The sequence below is a fragment of the Mugil cephalus genome, chromosome 3, assembly GCF_022458985.1.
Source record: "Mugil cephalus isolate CIBA_MC_2020 chromosome 3, CIBA_Mcephalus_1.1, whole genome shotgun sequence".
Classification (NCBI taxonomy): Eukaryota; Metazoa; Chordata; class Actinopteri; order Mugiliformes; family Mugilidae; genus Mugil; species Mugil cephalus.
In genome coordinates, this window is record NC_061772.1 from 21,056,116 (window position 1) to 21,078,240 (window position 22,125).

Sequence of the window (22,125 nt, forward strand, 5' to 3'; positions counted from 1 at the left end):
TAAAATCAGAAATCGAAGTTTCATAATTGCTACTGAATCCAAATAGAAAATCTCACATGAAACTTCACAAAGTAAACACGGAAAATGAAAACAGTGCCCAGGGCTTATCCAATCATCATTTATTTTGTACATCTACCTGTAAAGCATTTCCAGGAAAATGTGTGTGCTAATGCAAAGTGGTTACAAAAATAAAGCACATCCTTACGTAAATATGACACGACCGGAAAAAACTACACTTAAAAATGATCATTAAGAAAATAAGGGACTGTATCACTTGAATGTCTGTGGCGCTCCGTCATTGTTAACCCAATTTATAAAAGAATTAAAATAAAACTAAAAATGCACGGTTACGAATGATAGTTTGACATTTGTCGTATGATTCACAGTACTGCCAATGTGCACATTTGTATATGTCAAGAGTGTTTGTTCTTTTTACAGTACGTGGCTCGTAAACAATCTCAATTCCAAAGGAGTTCCTTCAATCTGCGACACAACACATGTACGCACTTCAAACTGTTGTGGAAGAAACTGATCATTATAATAAACATGACTTCAGCAAATACAACATCATAGAAAATACCAACAAAGCAGCGATTGCATTTTGTCAACCTGCACTCGCTGTAATCATCACGTTCATTTTGTAACACCTCTGATGAGACTGTAATCTATGACTTCATATTCATTGTGTGATGCACTGTAACAATGTTCTAATACTTCTTATGAATGACCTCAGCTGTCAATTGTGGAGTTTTATTTGAAAGAAAAATACGTTTTAGTGCATTGTCTGACATGCATCCATCAACAAAATGTGTTAGTGGAATGACTTACATACATTCTAGTGTAAACTACAGACAATGTTATTCTAGGGCAGTACCTCAGTGTTAACACTTTAATATAGTGGTTTAAGCGAGAAACATAAATATATATACCCCACTGAGGAGACAGTGAGTTTTGCAAATACTATGGGTGGGTTAATCTCTGTTTGGATTTTTGCTTTTACACCAACTTTTAATGAAGGAGTTATACCAAAGAAATGCTGTGTAAATGCGGCAGCTTCTTATATCAAAGACCTGTACAAAATAAGAGAATACACTATACTTAAAAAGACGGTATGGATGGAAGTTTGTTGTGTGTTTCAAAAGTGTCCTCTCAGTTCCTGGTAAAGAGGTAAAGTGTTCAAAAAGGCAGTCGGGGTCTTTAAAAAGTGTCCCACTTCACTAAGCAATCGCCTTTGCCTCAGGCAGGAATGCTTCCCAGAACTTAATAAGCTGAAATACGATGAAGATGAGAAGAAAAAAATAATTAGGGAGACGATCAATAGAGCTCAATTAGCGCTGGTTATTAACAACGTTAAACGGAGAATAATGAGAAAGATGCGCTTGTGTATGTTGAATATATAGTTTAATAATTACCCGCTGTTGAGACTGAAGCATCGCCTCCAAATATTTGATTATCTGGCTCTTGAAGTCCTTGGCTTTTTCTTTCTGTGAAGACAAATGGTGCTGTTACATCTCAGATCTCCAGCTCTTTGGCAATGGAAAACCCAGCTGGAGGAATTTCTGGCAGAACTTCTCGTGCTTTCAAGGTGCGCGAAGAAGAGAAATACTGGGAAGAGGTCAAAACCAGCATGACTCGTAGCATAAAGCACTTCATTGTGGGGCCAAACCGTTTCAGCGTGGGCCCTACGATCACAGTCATCATAAAAATATGAAAGTAACTTTATACTGGAAGACTGATTTTAAGCAAAAAATCTAAATAATATATGGTAATGTGGTTTATGTTGTCATGGTCTTGGTGGTGCAAGCGGACGAGAGAGGTTCTATCCTTAAATCAGCAGGTTTAATCTTCAGATTATATAAATGTGGTTCAATCCATAAAGGAGCAAATAGATTATCCCCAAACCACACAGCTAACGTGGATAAAATATATCCTCTCCTTCATTCTTTACACTGAACCTACAGACTGGAATACATTTCCTCATTTTCACAGCTTCCATGCAATCGTCCTAATGGCCAAACCATAACTAAAGAATAAGCAGCGACGAAGGTCAGCCATGGCGTCGAGTGTGTCTGGGCCAAAAACTAGCACTTGAACACACCACAAAGACTACAACTACCATCACACTAACATGAGCATTCTTCTGTTGGGGCGTCTCTTTGGTGCCGATGAGGACCTTGATGAATGTCAGAGGCTGAAGTGCTACAAGCTTTAATAGAAAACCCAAATACACCCAGAAATATACTATTCAGTGGGCAAGTGACTAACATAATGAAAACAAAAGAAAAAAGTCACATTAAATCTACTTTAAGTTGTAGGAAGACAATAAGACATGAATCCCTTCCATCATACCTCAAACCTGAGAACTTCTTTGCGCACAGCCGAGCCGATCCTGTCAAAGTCTCTCTCGTACTGAGTGACCCTCGTCTCCCACTGAGGATAAAGATGACAAGGCAAACGTGATTTTATTTTCAAGCTAAATATTCTTTTTAACACACCAGCTGCTAATCCTGAAAAACTACAGATTAAACACAGTAGATATGATAGTAGTCAAGTCATGGTTACTCAGCATTAATATCAAACAGGTTACTTTCCCGTTGTTATGAAATATGACACAACGGTGACAGGTGACCTTCAAAAAGCCTAAGGTGATGTCTCAGCTTGTGTTTCTGGTCCTCCAGCCAAAAAAAGTTTGAATCAGAAACACAAAGAGGGAGCAAATCCTCAAATCTGAGAATGTGGGACAACAGGTTTTTACTGGTTTCATTACGTTAAGACATAGAAAAACATTCTTTATTCTTTTTACTAAAGATTTGGCTGAAAATACACCCTGATGGTTTAGTCCTAAGGAATATATACTTGTTTAGCTTTTGAAGAAGTCGGCTTGGTGCAAACTAAACCCAAATTTAGATTTCTGCTTTGTTCCCAGGTTAGACTAACATGATCCCCAGTCTGTTCTACAAGTTACACCTCTACCAGCCCATGTTGGTCCCGTGCCACAGTAACGCCTTCTCTTACCTCAGTGATCTCCTCTTTTGCCTGCTGCAGTTTGTCGGGTTTGTTGGCCCACAGCAGCTTGGCCTCGGCCTCTCTCTTCTTCTGGAGCGTGCTCTGAGCCTCCTGCCATCGCTGCCACGCCCGCATGCGCTGGTCAAAACACCCCTGTGGACGTCCATGCCAGATTAGATAACAACAGTAACGACACCTGATCGTTCTGCTTACCAAACAGAGAGCAGACAGCACGTAAACTGTGACCTAGAATTTTCCTTAAGATGAGCAAGATGTGCACCTGCAACTGTTTTTAATGTTGTTGACAAAATGCAGAGATCAAGTGAGAAGTGTTAAAAATACGCCACATATCCTGCAACGATGCACAGGTGAACATGCACTTATTTCTTTACCAGATTTTGAAGTCTTATATGTAAAAAAACTTCTTTAATTCTGTGGATACAGTAATGGCGACTACTAAAAGTTTTCTTCTTTTCTCTCCTTTCTTTTTTTCCTGTTCCTATTCCTATGCCAACTATTCCGGAGACGTCAACTAACCCGCACAGCGCCAAGGAGACGGATGTAGTCAGCAAGCAGCTCTGCAAAGATGAAGAAGTCGCTGGCTGCCTGCTCCTGATGCAGCTGCTCCATCTTGTCCTCCACCTCTGCCAGCTGGGACAGGGCCCGCGACAGTGCTGTGTTGTCCTCAGAGTTTCCCAACATGGCCATACTTTTGGCAAATATTGCCGTGTTCCCACACAGCTCTGGAGTTAAAGCAGACAACAGAACGTTTATTCAGTCTACTTGTTTCACCCTAAAAGAGCAGGAGGCAGCTGGACTGAACTCTAATCTTTCCACACACAAAAAAAAAAAAAACTGTCTGGCAAATGCAGCTCACCCTTCCTGTGATTGACGAGGGAGTCGACCAGAGCGTGAAGCTTCCTCAGCTGCTGCTCCTCGCTCTCCACCTCCTGGAACTTGTCCTCAAACCACTGAGACAAAAAGCATATGAAAACACAGCCCTCTTCCACATATGCACAATTACACTTTTATCAAAGTAAAGCGGGCAAATAAAACAACACTAGTTTTATCGAATAGATAAACCTAAAATAGAAATACTGAAATAACACTAAAAAAACTACAGTCTTTCATATTTTATCAGGTCTTAGATATTTCTACAAATGGAAATACAACATGAAACGCATTTCCATTCGTATGTCACATGTGCAACAATCTCTCTCAAACTTCAAAACATCCAGAGTCTCCTTACAGTGTCAGACTCATTCATCTTGATGGTCATCTTGTTGACAGCATCTGAAGCCTTATTGATCATTTTGAGGAAACCAGCTCCACTCAGTGCTTGAGTGTTCACTGCTCTGGGAAGCTGAAAACCCAAAGAGACACAGACAAACAGACAAAGAGTTAGCATGTTATGTTATTTTGAGGGGTGTTATACATACTGTATGTCATTGTCAAGAGTCATAAACATAAAACTGAGCTATCTCTACTTTCTAAATATGAAATCTGAAACAATCAATGAAGGATTTATTTTAAAAGTACTGAGTTTATTCCAACTAGGGAATGTCTTTGTGTCTTAAAATACCCACATCGTCTCTCTCCAAGAACTCTCGCACATCAGGATCTTGTAGTAATGACGGGTGAGACACAATTCTCTGAAGATACCTTAAAAAGAAAACACAGTGGAGGGGGAATGAAGTAACTCATAAAATATGCAAACCAACGTGTTGTCCAAGGAGGGAACATAAACACATCTGAGCGATCATCTCACTAAATCCTTGCCTCTCCAGAGCCGCTCGTCTTCTTTCCACAAACTCCACGGATGACGGGTCGTCCATTCCCACCTTCACTTTGGTCATTCCTGTTGAACACAAAATGTGATACGCAAGTACATAAATATGCACGACACTTTTAATAAAAAAGAAAAACCCGAGCACCCACCTACAACACTTTTCTCAGGTGGCGGTGGAATGATGCAGCCGTGGAGCGACTGTTTTACTGACAGCTTTTCATAAAGACCCAGGAAGTCACTAAAACGCCTCCTCACAGAGAAGGTCTTATTTCTGAACATGGCCAAGGATGTCTGGTGGAAGACACGGGGAGAGAACATGAGAACCAGGACATGAGAACAGTAAAACCCCAAAAATATATTAATAATGACAAGCTTGACTACAGACCCTTGTGGATACTTTGTAGGCCACATATGCATTCATGCCGTCTCCTGAGGACAGAAATATGAGAAACACGTTAAAGATGGGCATTTATCAGCATTCAGACGATTAACTCATTAATGTATCATAGTTTTACAGTGTAAGACAAAAAGGCACTGACCAACTTTCTCTGGGTTGGTGACAGCAACATCCACATCAAAACTATCCATGGCCTCCTCCTCCTCCAGCTGTAATGAACAAGGACACGTTGAAAAGATGCTGAAAATACTGTTAGAGGCGGCATCAAAGTGCCGACACTATAGAAGCGAATAATTGTTTCCCAACTCGGATGACTATACCTGTTCCAAGGAGGCAGGCTGCATTGCTGCAGGGCCCTGAGTGAACGTGGAGGCAGGACGAGGGCCGGACGAGGTGGAGGGCTCCTTTCGAGCAGAGCTGTCGGATTTGTCTGTGCTTAGCTCCACGTGCGCTTCTGGAGGAAGAAAACACTTTCATGTGCAGTTCTTACTATTCAAAAAAAATTAAAACTGAATTGTCTCTAAAACTCTCGTCTTGACGTGTATTTCTTAGATTAGTAAGGGAGATATTTGGAATACCTGCTGTCTGAGTATCTGTCTTTTGGAGGGAGTATTATTCTCTGAACTTCCTTTTGTTGAATCTTTTTGTATTTAATTTGCTATATTGTACAATGTGACTTTATCTGCAATGACATACACTACAAAGAAATTTGCCTTCCTGTTATTTTATTGTAGTTACTGATAAAAATTATCATTTTCTTAATACTACATTCTCATGTTATTACATGCTGAATCTCAGCATGTAAAAAAGTGAAGTGATACAAATCCTAATTTTTTTTTAATACCAGTACTAACACACACCAATCAGCCATAACATTATAACCACGTCCTAATATTGCACTAAAACAGTACAGGCGAGGTGGGGCACATCTTGTGGGAACTGCAGCTTCTTTGAGAAACGAAGCAGGACTTCTCGATGTATTTTCAGGGTTTTTACTGACGAAAAATACGTTCACAACGGCTACAAACGAACTAACTCACAAACAAACTGATCTTCTTCTTAAGGTTTTTTCTACTGACTGTTTTTCTTCTTCAACGGTTCGAGCTCTTTCTCAACTGACATGGAAACAATGAAACGCCACTAATCATGTAACACTCATGTAATCATGTAACACTACATATCAGTACATGAAGTTGTTGTTGTGTTCCTCAAATCATTCCTGATCCTTTATTGCTCTGTGGCAGGGAGTGTTATTCTGCTAAAAGAGGCCTCAGCCAATACTGCTTCCACACAAGGTGTACATGGTCTGCAGCGATGCTTAAATACATGGAAGGTGTCAAAGAGACATCCACATGAATGACAGGACCCAAGGTCTCCAAGCAAAACATTGACCAAAGCAACATACGGTCTCAGATAGCTTGTCTGTGCATCCTGGTGAAATATCTGACAGTGGGAGTGGGGGTGGGGGGGGGGGGGGGGGGGGGGGGGGGATAAGCATGTGACCCTCTGGCTGGTCTGCAGCTTGGCAGCCCCACACATAAACAAACTGTGACACAGTGTGCGCTCTGACTCTGTCCTATCAGATATATATACTGTACATATTTTTATTTTCCGGCAATTTAAACTACAGAAGGTCTTCTGTTGGAAATGGACAACACGAGACAGTCTTCACTCCCACTCCTCGCTTCATGTTGTTTCTTACTAGAAACACATCAAATGTTTACTAGCTCCCTAATAAACTCACACCTACTTACAGGTACCATGGCAACGACACAATCAGGGGTATTTACTTGACCAGTGGTCCTATTGTTATGGCTGATCGGTGTAAATAGTCCTAACAGTTATAACGTATCAGTTTGATAGGATTGTTGGAAGAAAGTGTGTTCTCACCAGCAAACAGGTCGTTGTCATCATCAGAGTGAACTCCGTTGGATTTGGCCGCGGTGCTGCTGGCCTCCTCTTCCTCATCTTCACCGAACAGGTCTGGAGGATCCACATTGCTTCGGTCCGGCTGAGAAACTCCTCGACTCACAGACACGGGGTTACTCTGCAAAAATTTTTTTTAAACGAGTAACATTACAGTCTGCAGACTGTTACAGCAAACATAGAAAATCAGGAATGAAAAAGTAGCTGACGTCAAACTGGGCACCAAAACAATTCAATCAACAGTTAATCACAATGACGGACCGAATAAGCCGTAAAACAAAGCGAAAACTAACTACTAAAGTCGAAACAGCCACGTCTGGTTAAGCAAAAATAACTTCGGCTACATAAATTAATCAGTTTCGTTTTCTTCCTATCAAAACTAGAAACAAATACGCGGCTCTCCGTCAGTTACTCCCGTTATTTTGGATGCAGGTCAGAGGAGATAAAGAGGCGGACTCCCTTGCTCCGACTCGCTCGCTTAAAGCATGATTTAACAACATTTATAACTGCTACTGACGTGACAAAGATGAAAACTTACGTTATTAACGAATATGTCCTCTCCCTCGTCGCTGTCGCCGTCTGCCATGCCAGACAGGCCGGGTTCTGGCTCCTCTGTAGCGGGGAAAGGAGGTGGATTCCGATCCGAGCTGGTCGCCATGTTCCGTGTTGTGAGAACGACTGACGTGCACCGGAAGTGGAGGGAGGGAGGGAGGGCGACGATTGGCTACAGCGACACCTGCTGGTCACTGAGCCACATTGCATGCGCTACTTGAAGCATGAAAAGCAATGAAAATTCACAAAACAGTAGATATACACTATTTTAAACAACTACAGCAGACAATCGTGAATGCAATCTAATATAATAGTCCTGCATTAAATCTTAGCTACCACACAGGTTATGGTATTCAGCATTTGTTTTAAAATTGGATAGACAGATAGATAGACCAACACAATTTTGTAATTTTATTTAGCTGTTAACCAAAACATATTTAAGTTAAGGACATAATGAATACAAGGTTAAAACCCTAAATTTTCATTTGACGGTGCTAATGTCGTTGTTTTTGTTTTGTTTTGTTTTTTGAAGTGAATGGACAAATTAACTAAATCATATAATATACATATAACCATAACTCCAATATGGCTTGGTAAACAGCTCAACAAACTGTTTTTTTTTCTTTTTTCTGTAATCTTAATTTGACTTTTGGTGTGTTCAAGAAACCTTTGAGATTTCTGCCAATAAAAGTGATGCAATGCTGAAAAACAATGTAGCAGACAATTCATTATATGGATTACTAAACAATAAATAAATAAAACTGGACTGACATACTATCATCAGCCGTTGTTAAGATCACCACAGCAATACCTCAAATAATTCTGAATATTTATCACCCGTATATATAATTTAAAACAAAACCAATAAACCGTAATTTTAGTGTTTTTTAATCATAACCAGCAGCGTTTTGGTATGACAGTCAACAGTTACAATACCATTCATATGTATTTTATTACATATATCCATACACACAGACACATGCATTTTAATTGTATTGTTTTTATTATTATTATTTTATTTATTTATTTATTTATTGGTATAAATTTCTTTATGTTCATTAGAATTTGGTGATTGATGCCATGTTTTTTAAAATTTGGAATAAATCTGGAAACGAGTTTACAATCAACCTAAAGTTTGTGTTCTGGGAAAAAACAGAGTATCTCAGAAAAAACCCATGACCACACAGGAAGATTGAAGAACTCCACACAGGTGATGGAAATGAAGGAGTTTCTGTGAGGCTGAGCCACCGCGTCAAGAGGTTCGTGGAGGGAGGGAGGATGGATGGATGGCAGATGAGAGGGGAGGACTGAGTGAAGGAGGGTATCGGTGAGGAGAAAAAATGGAGAGGTGGAGATAGGAATCTTCAAGGATGTTCATTGACAAGGAGGAAGAGTGATTGTTGTCGGGCCTCCGCCTAACAAACAATCACCTCCACCGCTTTGTCACTGATGTCACACGTTCTTTTGGGAGAAGACCTCCAGAACATCCATTTCCTCTTATTCTCCTTCTTCTGAAGTTTGTCTTTGTTTTTAAGCTCTTCTCTCTCTTCTTTCTCCTTCTTTTCCATCGCTTTCTTTTCTTCTTTCTCTTTGTTTTTAAGCTCTTCTCTCTCTTCTTTCTCCTTCTTTTCCATCGCTTTCTTTTCTTCTTTCTCTTTCTTTTTAAGCTCCTTCTCTCTTCTTTCTCTTTCTTTGCCATCGCTTTCTTTTCTTCTTTCTCTTTCTTTTTAAGCTCCTTCCTCTCTTCTTTCTCTTTCTGTGCCATCACTTTCTTTTCTTCTTTCTCTTTCCTTTGCCTCTCTTTCTTTTCTTTCTTAGTCTCTGTCTTTGTCTCTGTCTGTTGAGCCTTCAGCTCGTTGTTCTCCTCAGCTTCTCTCTTTCTTTCTGACAGGTCTTTCCTCTCTTCTTCCAGCTGTTTCTTGGCTTCAGCCACATCTTTCTTCTCCTCCTCCAGCTCTCTTTTCTCCTCTGTCAGATCTTTCTTCTCCTCCTCCAGCTCTCTTTTCTCCTCTGTCAGATCTTTCTTCTCCTCCTCCAGCTCTCTTTTCTCCTCTGTCAGATCTTTCTTCTCCTCTTCCAGCTCTCTTTTCTCCTCTGTCAGATCTTTCTTCTTGTCTTCGAGGTCACTCTTTTCCTCTTTGAGATCTTGCTTCTCTTCTTCCAGTTCTTGCTGTTGCTATTTCTTCTCTGCCGCCAGTTTCTTAATCTTCTCCTCCATTTCTTTTTTCTTGACTCCACTTGAATTTTGAATTTTTAACATTATAATTAACAGCTGACGACTGACATTAGCTTACGTTGGCATCATCGTGATTAAGTATTTGCCGCAAGAACTCACAGCGTACACATCGACTATCAAGGTCCCATGACTTTCCATCTTTGTCCACCCGTTTTATGGCCTGAAGTCAAACATTCATTTGTTTTTTGTTCCTCTCTCTTGAGGGGAGCAGAGAAAATCTCAGTTTTATCTTTTAAGTCGTTGACATAAGGTTACTGTCTTCCATACATTTAAAAAAAATATAATGAAAACGAATTACAAAGGATTACAATTCTAAATTAATTAAGTAATTATTATAAATGGCCACAACTGCACCAGATTATAGAAACTTAAATAATGTTTCTTTTAAATTTCTTTTCCATAGTTGCCACCATGCAGCAATTATTATGAAGACAAGCTGCAGCTTAATTCAGCTGTCAGTGGGGCCCACAGACACACACAAATTCACTCAATTATACACTCACTGGACACTTTATTAGGTACACCTTGATAGTAAAAGACTGCCTTCAGAACTGCCTTAATTCTCCGTGGCGTACTTTCAACAAGGTGTTGGAAACATTCCTCAGAGATTTTGGTCCATATTGACATTATAGCATCACACAGTTGCTGCAGATTTGTCGGCTGCACATCTATGATGAGAATCTCCCGTTCCACCACATCCCAGAGGTTCGTCTATTGGATTGAGATCTGGTGACTGTGGAGTCAGTTGGAGTACAGTGGACTCATTGTAATGTTCAAGAAACCAGTTTGAGATGATATGAGCTGTGTGATGTGGTGCATTATCCTGCTGGAAGTAGCCGTCAGAAGATGGTACACTGTGGTCATAAAGGGATGGACATGGTCAGCAACAATACTCAGGTAGGCTGTGGTATTTAAACCATGCTCAGTTTGTACTAAGGGCCCAAAGTGTGACAAGAAAATATCCCCCACACTATTACAACACCACCAGCCTGAACCGTTGATACAAGGCAGGATGGATCCATGCTTTCATGTTGTTTACGCCAAATTCTGACTCTGCCATCCGAATGTCGCAGCTGAAATTAAAACTCGTGATTAGTTATTTGTGTCAACAAGCAATTGCACATGTGTACCTAATAAAGTGGCAAGTGAGTGTAGAATCACCAATTAATTTAACAAGCATGTCTTAGCATGTCTGAATAATGAAAATAAATCACATAACAATCATTTCAAAACTGTTGTGTTACTGAACTTCCAGGAAAATGTCAATAAATTTGACGGTCGTCAAAAGACAGTGGAAAAATGTTAATTGAAAAAATAGATGTTTTCAACAGAGCTGACTGAACACAAAAGGATAAATTCTATGTTCAGTGTTTGAGGTCAGTACTGATCAGCAACTACAGTAAACTGGACTAAAGGTGCTTTTATAGTACTGTGGGACCTAGACCCAGTAATCTTGTGTAGATTGCGGAGCCTCCACTGGTGTGAGCCATTTATACCTGAACCTTTCCACTCTTGCTCGCTCTGTAACAACACCAAACTCTAGACAGCACTATGTCTTTTTTTGGCAGTCGCATTAAGTTTTGTTTCTCCGTCCTGCTTCACTATCAACAATGGCAACTGAAACTTTCGCCGAATTTCGCCGAACACGACTCATACAAATGAAGACTTTCCCAGAGGTTACAGTTAGGGCACCGAGAGCAGCCTACAGTGCTGGATTGAGCTGTGCACGCATCTATGTTGAGCACGCATTTGGTCACCAGATGGTCCATTATGAAAAGGAATGACTCGCAACACAAATATGTTAAGTATGTCGTGTCTACTTGTGTGGTGTTGCACAACTTGAAAATTCATTTGCCTTCACATTCAGCGTTTATATGAAACAACATATACAACAAAAGGCAATTTTACTTTTTTTTAATTGAACTGACAATGTTTGTTCTGCATCATCAAAATTGTGCAAAATCTTACTCACGGATGCTCCAATACCACAGTAAACTCAAGAGACGTTCAGTAGAAATTAAAACCGAGAGAAACCCAGTAAACGGGGGCCTGCCACAACCGATTGTGCAAAATCTTACATCTCATGTCAGCATTTCATGAACTTACTTGCTTTCTTAATTGGCACAAACATAAACATTAGGCTCCACCTGGTGGCTTGGGTTCAGCTGAAGATGGAGAGGGTTCTTTGGAGTTTGAGTGTAGATTGGATACAGCAGCCTCTGCATCATTATCCCTTGATGTGTATGATAGACAGAAGATTTTTGATTGATCCAGCTGCATGAACTTTCTACCTACCCAAATCATCCTCACAGTCATGTTCTGCCCCTTCAAGTCGGCCTACATCACCTCTGTTAGCTGCATTTAATGAAAAACATCAACCAATATTGCATATGCAACCATAATTGTTAGAATGACTAATAAAAAAAATACTTAGTTTTACACAGGCATATCCTATGTAAGTAAAAGAATAATGGATTTTTACACCTATTTTGAAATTTATTAGATACAAATACTAACATGTGGGTGTGTGGGCAGGTAGGTAACGATGCTGTAGGAAGTCTCAGATATAGAGATATTTAATATGAACTCAGAAAAATAAATCATATGTAAAGATTCTCCTTTGCTCAGTTCTGGGATATATCTGACAAATAAAGCCACATATCCAAGCGGCTTCTTCAGTTCGAAAAGTCTAGTGGGTTGTTTTTCATTTGGATCATCCGTTTGCAGTGCACACTTGAGGCCACTTGGATGTGCAGTGAAGTTTCCTGAAGAAACTGAGTTGTATCAAGCATCAGACTCCTTTATTATTTTCACTTTTTTTTTATGTTGTGGCCTTATGCTTAAATCGTTTTTTTTTTTTTTTTTGGCTCATCTACACTCAATGACCTACAAGGACAAAGAGAAAGTATAATTTCAGAATTTCTTAAAAGGTTCGTGAGAACATGTCTTCGTTTTTTTTTTGTGTGTGTGTGTGTTTTGTTTTTTGCTGTGGGTGCTGCTGTAGACTACTAAGACTAAACTAGGTAGTTTTATAAATTCAGATAAGATTTCGCAATTCTGAAGCAAAAATGTTCAGTTACCTGATCTGAATTCATTTGCAGATGGACTTACCTGAGAGGATAAGGATGGAGAACTTCTCCCAATATATCCAAGCTTTTTGCATGTTTCCTTATAGATTTATCATCTTCTCTATGTAACTCAGTGAAAGGGATCATTTATGTACAAATTCACATATAAAAGGGCGCCAGTTGTCAGCGAGATCAGTCTGCAACAGTGTGAATCCATAACAATATACATGTACATTTAACTTTATTATACAAAAACTGATGATATCAAAATCCTACATGGGAGCAGAGTAGACGGTGACTCTTCAAAAGATTTCTTATTTCTAAATACTCATGGGAATACCTATATGCAAATTAAGTTAATTTGTACTCAATAGCACATAGACAAGACTGATCAGTGTCAGCAGTGTAAAAGCTCAATATTGCGAAGTTATATCTCAGCATCTCTCACTTGATTGTGCAGTATGTTAGATCTACATGACTCAATTTCCTAAAAATGGTTGAATGTCATGAATAATTGTGCAGAATTCCTTCATGATCACCTTCACATATTATTTAGGTGAAATTACATATCACACTTTTGCAGGTCTTACTACACTGTATGCGAGTGGTAACCAACTTGGCAACCGCTTTCTCTTTCTCATGTTCTGACTGAAGCTAGAACAAGGCTGAGCCAGGATGAACTTGCTGAAGGTTGAGAGGTCCGTCGGAGGTGTGCAGGACATGACTCAGGACATTTTATGACACTGTGCATTGCATCAGCAGCCTTCTACGCCGTGGTGCGGTGTAATCACAGACAGGGTCAAGAAGAGACTCCGCCCTGGGGTGTCCTCTGGACTGAATGGAGCAGGTGGGTAAGAGGAGGAAGCAGGTTAAGCTGTCAAACACCCTGTACGAGACTGACCTTTGGCTCCTTTGGCCAGAGACAACTGAACCTACAGCAAAAGGAGGATAATAACCAGATGTCCTTCGTCCCTTCAGCGGTCAGACTCTTTAACGTCAGCATTTGTTAGCGGTTTCCTGCACAGCTAGGACACAGAGATCCTCTGGACAATAGATCATTTCATACTCCCGAATGTCCATATGTATATTCAGCCGGAGACACTCCAGCCTTTTACTTAACCTTGGTTGGTTTCTCACCAAACTGTAGCTAGTATCTCATCTCATTTTCTAGTAACTACTTTTATTCAGATTTATGTATCCATGACAGATGTACGTTTGTATCATTCCTCCTGCTGCTCTGTCTTTTTCTGTCTTTCAAGCAGGTGGCTCCATATGAGCTTGGGTTCTGCTCAAGGTTTAAAAGGGAGTCATTTCCTGCCACCGCTCCCTTAGTGGTTGCAGGCCGGGTTATCTAAAATTTGTATTGTTATTGACACAAAGCAAATGTTTTTTTTTTTTTAAACACAGATCTTCAACTGGGGGTTCCTGACTCCTAGGGGGCTCGCAGAGGTACTGCGGGGGGGGGGGGTCGTCACAAAATCTTTGGTTGATAAGACACTTTTTGTATGTATTTTTATATTTACCCCCACAAATTTAAACTTCCTTAAATACACAACATGAATCCAACATATTTTATAAATGAAGGCAGACGACACTCATTCATTCTTCACTCATTCAGTGATACAGGAGCTGTGAGCACCACGCTAGCTGAGACCTGTCAATCTAGGCCCCCTGCGCACAGTAGGCCCCGCCCCTACCGCTGCTGAACCAATAACAAGGCCACATATTACACACCAACTCTGTAGGGTTCCCAGCAATTGGCTGAGAGCCTACCCACCAAACACCAGACGTCATTTCAACGTTGGTTTTTGGGCCAAATCTGGTCGGTCCGTCATAGTCTTGATTTAGTCCTGAAATAGTCGTTGAAAATTGGGTTGTGTTTAGCTGTCCGATTTTGTCTAAATTTAGTCCAAAAATAATCAATGAAAATTGGGTTGTGTCTTTTTGAAGACGTCTTTTCAACGACATGAAAATGACGGCTTTTCACCTTTCACTTTAGAAGTTGTTTAGACGCACATGAGTGACGTCTTTTCAACGTCTTTTCAACTACTTTTTGCTGGGTGGGTATTCAGCCCCCAGGTGAAATCACACGCCGCAAAATTAGCCGAAGAGAAGCTAACAGTGCAGCTCGCTCCCATCAGTATCCACTCATCCAAGGTTAGAAGTTGTGTGCTTCTCGTCATCATACCTTTAGCTAACATAGAACCCATATACTAGGTAGGGGGTTAACCTACCTACTTAATCTCTCCATCAGTTTGGGGTTTCCTCAGCCTGAAAAACGTTCTGTTTTTAAATATTTATCTATTTAGACATAATTTTGATTATCTAGGAAGTGTGTCACGGTGATTTCTATATAACGTCGATAGCACAGCCTCAAAGAAAAGGCTGTGATCTTCGGCCGGCCCCTTAGCTGGTATCAGACCTCAAGTTGAGAACCTGTGTTGTCGTCAGTGAATCAACGAACGCTCCGTTAAAATCTGTTCCAATCGTGTCCGATGAAAAGAAGACGAGCACAAACATTTACTTTGTTAGTATTCATAATAGTTTGTATACACAATGTATAGGAGCACCAATAAAAAAACATATTTTTTTGTCCAAACCATTTTTTTTCAACATTTTTTTAAAAAGCCACGGATTTCGTTTTTTTTTCTTCTTCTTCTTCTTCTTCTTCTTCTCTACAGAAAGCAAAGAAAGCTCTGTACATGAACAAGCAACAACAGAATTCCTCATCACGAGCTGCCGAGCGAACGACTCGGCTGCTCGATTCATATCATCTCTGAAGCAAAAAAACAAAATAAAATAAAAATTATAAACATTAAAAAAAAAAACAAAAAAAAAAAACAAGACCAGCTGCCTGCTGCTTACCTAGGACACTACGTTACACAAACAGCTTTTTGATATTTAAAACACAAGATATGTAAGAAATGTACTTTCCAAAAATTGTGAAAAAGTGCAATACAGGTTCAACTGTTTACAACTGAATAGATTATTTCCCAAAATGGAGTCCGGTCCTTTTTCTCCCCCCCCCCTTTGTTTTTAATCACACCCTCCACCCCTCCCCTCCCCCGACAGTAACTTGTTCCTTGTTTGAATCCATAGTTAAAATCTCTTACAGTTATATTGACATTCATGACGATGTACATTTATGAGAACATGGTATTCACAAAAGTAGAGCAAATTACTATGATTGCAAATGACAAATTTCTTTGGGTAAGAGGGTAATGAAAAACTAGTTTCTCAGATGGACATTTTTTTTAAGTTTTTTTTTTTTCCTTTTTACACTGAATCTGTGTAGAACAAGCTTCTTTTTTTTTTCTTCATACAAAACCTACCATGTTTTAAAAAAAAAATCTGGGAGTCCCCTTCAAAAGGCCAACATCTTTGCATCTGACTTGTAAAAGGACCACGGCGTGATGGCGGAGGATGAAGGGAAGGGAAGGGAGGGGGTTGAGCCCACGTGGCCGAGCAGTACAGATGTCTGAAACCAAATATTGGTTTTTGGAAAACAACACACACATTCGATCGAACTTTTTGTATAAAAGATAACTCGTCTTTTGTGGTTGATTGTTTTTTTTTTTCTTTCTTTCTCTAGGAGAGGTGGTGGTGGTGGTGGTGGTGGTTGGGGGGGTGGAGGGGGTCAGCGCCCTGAGTCCGAGGTACCCCTGACCTGTTAGGAGATACTGTCGAGTCCCACAGAACGACGTAGAACGAAGCTGCCACAGAAGCGAGTGACAGCACAAGCCGGAGAGCCGAGGTCGTCTCGACGGTCCAACACACAAACACGTTGGTAAGGCTTTTAAAACGGAGCTCCCACAACAAATGGAGGACTGAAAAGACATTTTAATGTACAAACAGGGGGGTGGGCATGGGAGGGGGGGAGGTGGTGAAACAATGCCAGAGAAGAACGTACTGTAGAAACACTCCTCTCCCTTGTTGATATGAAAACTGAGCTTCAGGACTCATTCGTACAGCCCCACTTTCATCCCAAATAATCACAATGAAACAATGGGAAACACCAAAAGAATGAGGCAGTTTTTTTTTTTTTAAAAATAACACAACATATGTACATGTTTATAAGGATATGTGTGTAAAAAAATAATACAATAACATAGAAAATAATAAAAAGTCATGGCACAATATATGACACAAGGGGGGTAAAAGCAAAAAAAATAAAATAAAATAAAAAGGCTAATGTAGGCTTGTAAAGGGGGGCTGATATCCAATGTTCACTTCACTGAAACGGCCCAATAGATATACAAAATGCACAAAGAAAACACTAATCAAACAAACACTGTGTGTAGACCGTGCCGCGTGAGCACCAAACATCAAAACCAGCATATTTTTTTTTTGGACTTTCTCCTTTTGAATAATCGACCGTCTTGGTTCGCCACAAAAAATAAAAATAAAACAAACAAAAAAAAAAAGAAAAAGAAAAACTACCGTGCGGATTTTTGCTGAGGAAAAAATTCACAATCTTCCGGCTGAAAGCAACCGATGTTTAAAAAGTTCATCGTCTCTGAGAATGATTCTTCATATAAACATGAAGCGTCTCACTTTTCTTCCCTCTCATGGCAATCTCCTTCCTGAGACTGAGCAAGGTAAGCCGAAAAAAAGTTTCAGTCTGGAGGTTTTTGTTTGTTTCGTTTGTTGTTTGTTGTTGTTTTTTTTTATTTATTTTTTTTCTCTGCAGGGGGACGTGAGAGTTTCATTGGGGCACAAGAAGCCATTTTTGTGTCCACCAGCCTCCTCTGGCTCCAAAAGGTTTGACTTTCGATTGTGTGTCTTTCTGTGTGTGTGTCTGAACCGAGAACGTGTGTCGGTGTGTGTGTGTGTGTGTGTGCGCGCGCGTGTGTGTGTGTGTGTGTGTGTGTTGCTGCGAGTGCAAGCTCATGGCGCTGTGGTGATGGCGTTCAGGTCCTTCATGAGGCCCTCGAGGTGGGCCATCTCCTCGGTCAGCTCGTCGGGCTCGTAGCTCTGAGGGAGAGGAACAGGGTTACTGCGGGGGGCGGGAGAGGGGCAGGGGGGGAGGGAGGCAAGCACCTGGAAGGAGGGAAGGAAGAGAGAAGAGGAAAGGAGAGGAGGAGAGGGTCAGTCAGGGATCTTTCACCAAGGGGAGGGGGAGCAGGGGGGAGTCGTATGGGTGGGGTGAGGCGAGCTGGAGGTAGGGAGGGAGGGGGGCGGGGGTGGGTCAATGGGACTGAAGCGTAAATGACAAAAAAAAACAAAAAAAAACAAAAAAAAAAAAAAACAGAAAGAGGCAGCAGACAAAAGCCAAAACGTATGGAGAACCAAAGAGAAGCCGACGTCAACGGGTTTTTAACGGCCAACCATGGAGAAAAGATTAAATGGTAAAAATGAAATCATTCCGGTTATTGGTTTTGATTATGGTCGGTTGTTAAAGGTTGTATGAGTTGATCAAAACGCAGCCGACAAGGCAACAATGACGACAACAACAACAAAAAAAAAAAGTAAGTTGGAAAGAATAAAAGGAGAGAAAGAACAAACAGAAAATGTGGTTAAAACCGATGTCAAGTTGAAAATAATCTTATAACCCAAAAATAAACCTGACATGGATTTGGAAGGAATGTGTGACGGATATACAAGATGACATCATAAAAAATAAAATATTCACTATCAGCAGGCCTGGTAATAATAATAATATTAATAAATGATAATAATAATCTGTACAACTCCTCACTCTGAGTGTGCATAAGTCATAGTTATACTGGTCTCCTTTCTTTTCATATACTTGTACATATTTCCTTATATATTTACTGGATTCTGGACTCACCACGTGCAATAATTTCCTGCTGTGCAATACCCCATATTCAATGTTATTATAGAGCAACAACTCAGAACAAAGGATTACTTACACTTGTACATATTTTTTTTATAAATATTAAATGTTTTACACTGATGCGTGTATTCTTACTATAATTGCCTACATTGATCTTTGTTCTGAACACTTGGTACACTTTGAGTAGGAGCTGCTGTAACGTAAAGGGATCAATAAAGTAATTCTGATTCTGAATAATATTATAATTAAGCACCTTATCATATCATACTCATCATACTCAAAGTGCTTTACAATTGCATGCATTATTCATCTGTTCACACCGTCACCCCCTGGTGGTGATGCAGGTAAACTACCTCAGTAGTCACAGCTGCAGCTGGGGCAGATTGATGGAAATGTGGTAAAAGCTAGTGGGGGCAGGGGGGTTATACTCACGCTGTCTACATCTTCCAGCATCTTGCTGGTCTCTGGCACATCGGGGGCGTTGGGCACAGTGACTATCATCGGTGTTCGTGTCCTTCCCAGCGTTCCGATGGAGGCTGTTTTGACAATGTGGGGGTGAGTGGGAGGACCTGGGTGAGGACAAAACGCACAAACACATAACCGTCAGCCACGGAGCCGTGGCCTGAAATGAAATGAAATGAAATGCAGCTACATACAAAAGAGAGGCCTCTGGTCGTGTCACAACTGAACAGGTTCAGTTTTACAAGGCTATTATTATTCTACCAGGGAGAGAATTTAACTTCCCAGACTTTGATCTGGTTTTTTAGTTTAAGTGCGTCTGATGTCAGAGCTCACCGGTCTGAGCGAGCAGCGGGGTGCTCGGCAGCGCCGGCGACTCATACGACGGATGGCCGGTGGCCGGGATTGCAGGCACGGCGAAGCTCTTGAGCGGGTGGGCGTGGGCGTGCGGGTGGGCCGAGCGGTGCGGGGGCAGGTTGCTGGAGTAGCTGGGCTCCTCCTCTGTGGTGGTGGAGCCGTGGTAGCTGCCCTCGGGGTCGGCCAGGATCTCCGAGGGGCAGGAGGCCTGAGAGGAGGCGGCGGCCGGAGGGAGCGGCTCCGAGCTGGGGGTGTTCCTCACGGACTCTGGAGAGGAGGCAGAGATGAGGGGAGGGAGGAGGTGAAGAGCTGGATTTACAGTCTTTACACGTACAGGAAGCATTGATAGTTCTTCTAATATAACGGGCTGTAACTGAGTTCATCTTTCTGATACTGGAAAACTTTGTGTAGTTTGAAGTGGTTTTATTAATTATAACTGGAACAAGTCAATAATTTATTAGTTTTTCGCTCCTCAAATGAGAATATTTGCACATTTTCCTTGTTGTTTGTGAAAGAGCTCAGCAGGTTTGAGACTGCACTGCAAAACAGATCAACTCAAGCTGTGGGAAATCTAAGATGATTTTCCTGTTATTCTGTACAGAGAACACATCAAAAGACTGATAAAAAAACAAAAACAAAATGAGCTAACTAGTCAGTTGCAACTCTTCTATGATATACATGTGTATGTATGTACACACAGTGTTACATATTCTTCAATTCATACGTGTTTATGTCCAGTTTTGAGTGGAGTAAGGTGTTTATATTTGAAACTTGTGTATTTTCCCCATAACCCTGTATACATGTTCACTGTAGGATCCAGGTTTCTGATCGTCACCAGCAGAAAAGGAAACCCAGATATCGTGATCCAGGTCCAGGTGACATTTCCAGGACAGTGCAAAAACCAGAAGACTTATACCAACAGTACTAAAACTACTAATAATAACTAATAGCACTTAATACTTGCATAAACCTTCCATGTGAAATACCGATCAGTGACAAAACTCCTTAGAGAGAGAGAAAAAAACAGTTTTCACCACATCTCAGTTACTGACAGGGCTCAACAATTGTTACTTGAGACCATTTCCCACCTGAGGTTATGGAAAGTCTTTTTGAAGCAACACTGTTATGGATACTGTTTGTAAAGTGAACCACCCACATCTGTTCTCGCGCTATAACTCAAAAACCAAAAAATGTAAATCATATCCACGTGCGACTGTTTTTTCCTTCTTTTTTCTTTTTGGTAGAAAAGTCGCGTTTCGTTAAAAGAGAAAAATGGGAGTTCAGTGAATTTTCAGAACTAAACAGTGACTGTAATGTGATGTCAGTGACTCGTGGATGAACAAGAACATGATCAGTGAGTGAATACGCCCGGGTTAAGACCTGCCCTGCCCTGCCCTCCTCTGCACTTCTGCCGTCCAGCAGGTGGCAGTGTCTCACCTGTGGAGTCCACCCTGTCTAGATGGGAGATGGGGGTGGCGCAGGCGTGAGGGCGTGGGTGCCCGCTGTGGTAGAGATAGCTGCGTGTCGGCGACGCCAGGCTGCCCATGTGATAATGGTGGTGATGGTTATCAAGGGAATGGATGGGGTGAGCACTAATCACAGCTGTGAATGGAAATGGACACGGACACACAAGCACAGGCAAACAGGACGAGGGGTTTAACCAGCCGTAATAATGATGAATGATGTGGACGTACTGCTAGTGAGAAACACGCACATGCAGGTTTCTGTAACAAACACTTAAATGTTTCCTGTCTGTCACTCAGTAACTAAACTCAGGAAGGAAGAAATTCAGAAAACAAACGATTCAATGTGAGAAGCATGAAATAGAGTCGGCCTTTGAGGCACGTCTGATATCTGGCTGAATTTGCTTAAATGTCTGTGTTTCCAAGTGTTACTGCAGATTTTGTAAATCGACTGCTCGCCGTGCGGCGCCGAGGACGAGCTCACTTAATGGTACAACCACACATACGCGCTCACACACACACACACACACTTACGCTGAGGAGGCTGTGCGTCAAAAGGCATCATCATTTTAGGCCTCATCCCTCGTCGGCCTGCTAGTGTAGACATGCTGTCCTCTGACTCGTGGCCTAAAAGGTACGGTGGAAACCAGCCAATCAGAAAGAGCCGCTACTCTGGGATTCTCCTTTGGTGACTGATCCACCTTAATCAGTTTGATATCGTTGCGTCTGGATCGTATTTCTAAATGTCAAAGCCAAACTCGGCATCCATTTCTTATCAGCTAATTCAGTTAGGTGGATTTTATGCAGTCATGACAGGAAATGGGTATTATGTACCATGAAGAGCATGAAATGTTTAGCATGATAATCACAAAAAAAAAAAACAGAAAACAAACAGTAATGGTGTAACAAGTGTTGATCTTTGAAGCAAAACCACCATCTGAAATTTTCCAGGACTCCTCCAAGCGTGGAAGCAAACCTGAGGACATTAGCTCATTTCCCGTCTAATAAAACAACTACTTTCTAAGTCAAGCTCCCAACGTGTGGCTTCCTGTCTGGAAGGCAAACTCAAGACATT

General features: G+C 41.0%; 2 protein-coding genes across 13 annotated transcripts in view; both read right to left on the minus strand.

Annotated features, from left to right (window-relative positions):
* Positions 1-104: 104 nt before the first annotated feature.
* On the minus strand, positions 105-7,791 carry LOC125005780 (sorting nexin-1-like). Its single transcript, XM_047581349.1, has 15 exons — positions 7,657-7,791; positions 7,083-7,239; positions 5,513-5,646; positions 5,335-5,401; positions 5,181-5,224; positions 4,945-5,086; positions 4,786-4,864; positions 4,593-4,668; positions 4,256-4,369; positions 3,884-3,977; positions 3,544-3,749; positions 3,016-3,159; positions 2,350-2,430; positions 1,413-1,484; positions 105-1,268 (listed from the first exon to the last, which is right to left on the minus strand). Exons 1-15 carry the CDS (start codon positions 7,774-7,776, stop codon positions 1,218-1,220), a joined length of 1,581 nt encoding a protein of 526 aa, XP_047437305.1. The 5' UTR covers positions 7,777-7,791; the 3' UTR covers positions 105-1,217.
* Positions 7,792-15,489: 7,698 nt separating this feature from the next.
* The window catches only part of neo1a (neogenin 1a), a 159,993-nt gene continuing 153,357 nt past the window's right edge, over positions 15,490-22,125 (minus strand). For 6 of the 12 annotated variants that reach the window (XM_047579929.1, XM_047579927.1, XM_047579932.1 and 3 more), the window contains 5 exons: positions 21,585-21,677; positions 21,025-21,189; positions 19,567-19,854; positions 19,204-19,340; positions 15,490-18,014 (listed from right to left, as the gene is read on the minus strand). In XM_047579929.1, coding sequence (XP_047435885.1) covers positions 17,862-18,014; positions 19,204-19,340; positions 19,567-19,854; positions 21,025-21,189; positions 21,585-21,677 — 836 coding nt within the window. In that variant the 3' untranslated portion in view covers positions 15,490-17,861. Of the gene's footprint in view, positions 18,015-18,049; positions 18,172-19,203; positions 19,341-19,566; positions 19,855-21,024; positions 21,190-21,584; positions 21,678-22,125 lie in introns of those variants that run through there. The other 6 variants (XM_047579931.1, XM_047579938.1, XM_047579933.1 and 3 more) reach the window with 5 other exon arrangements.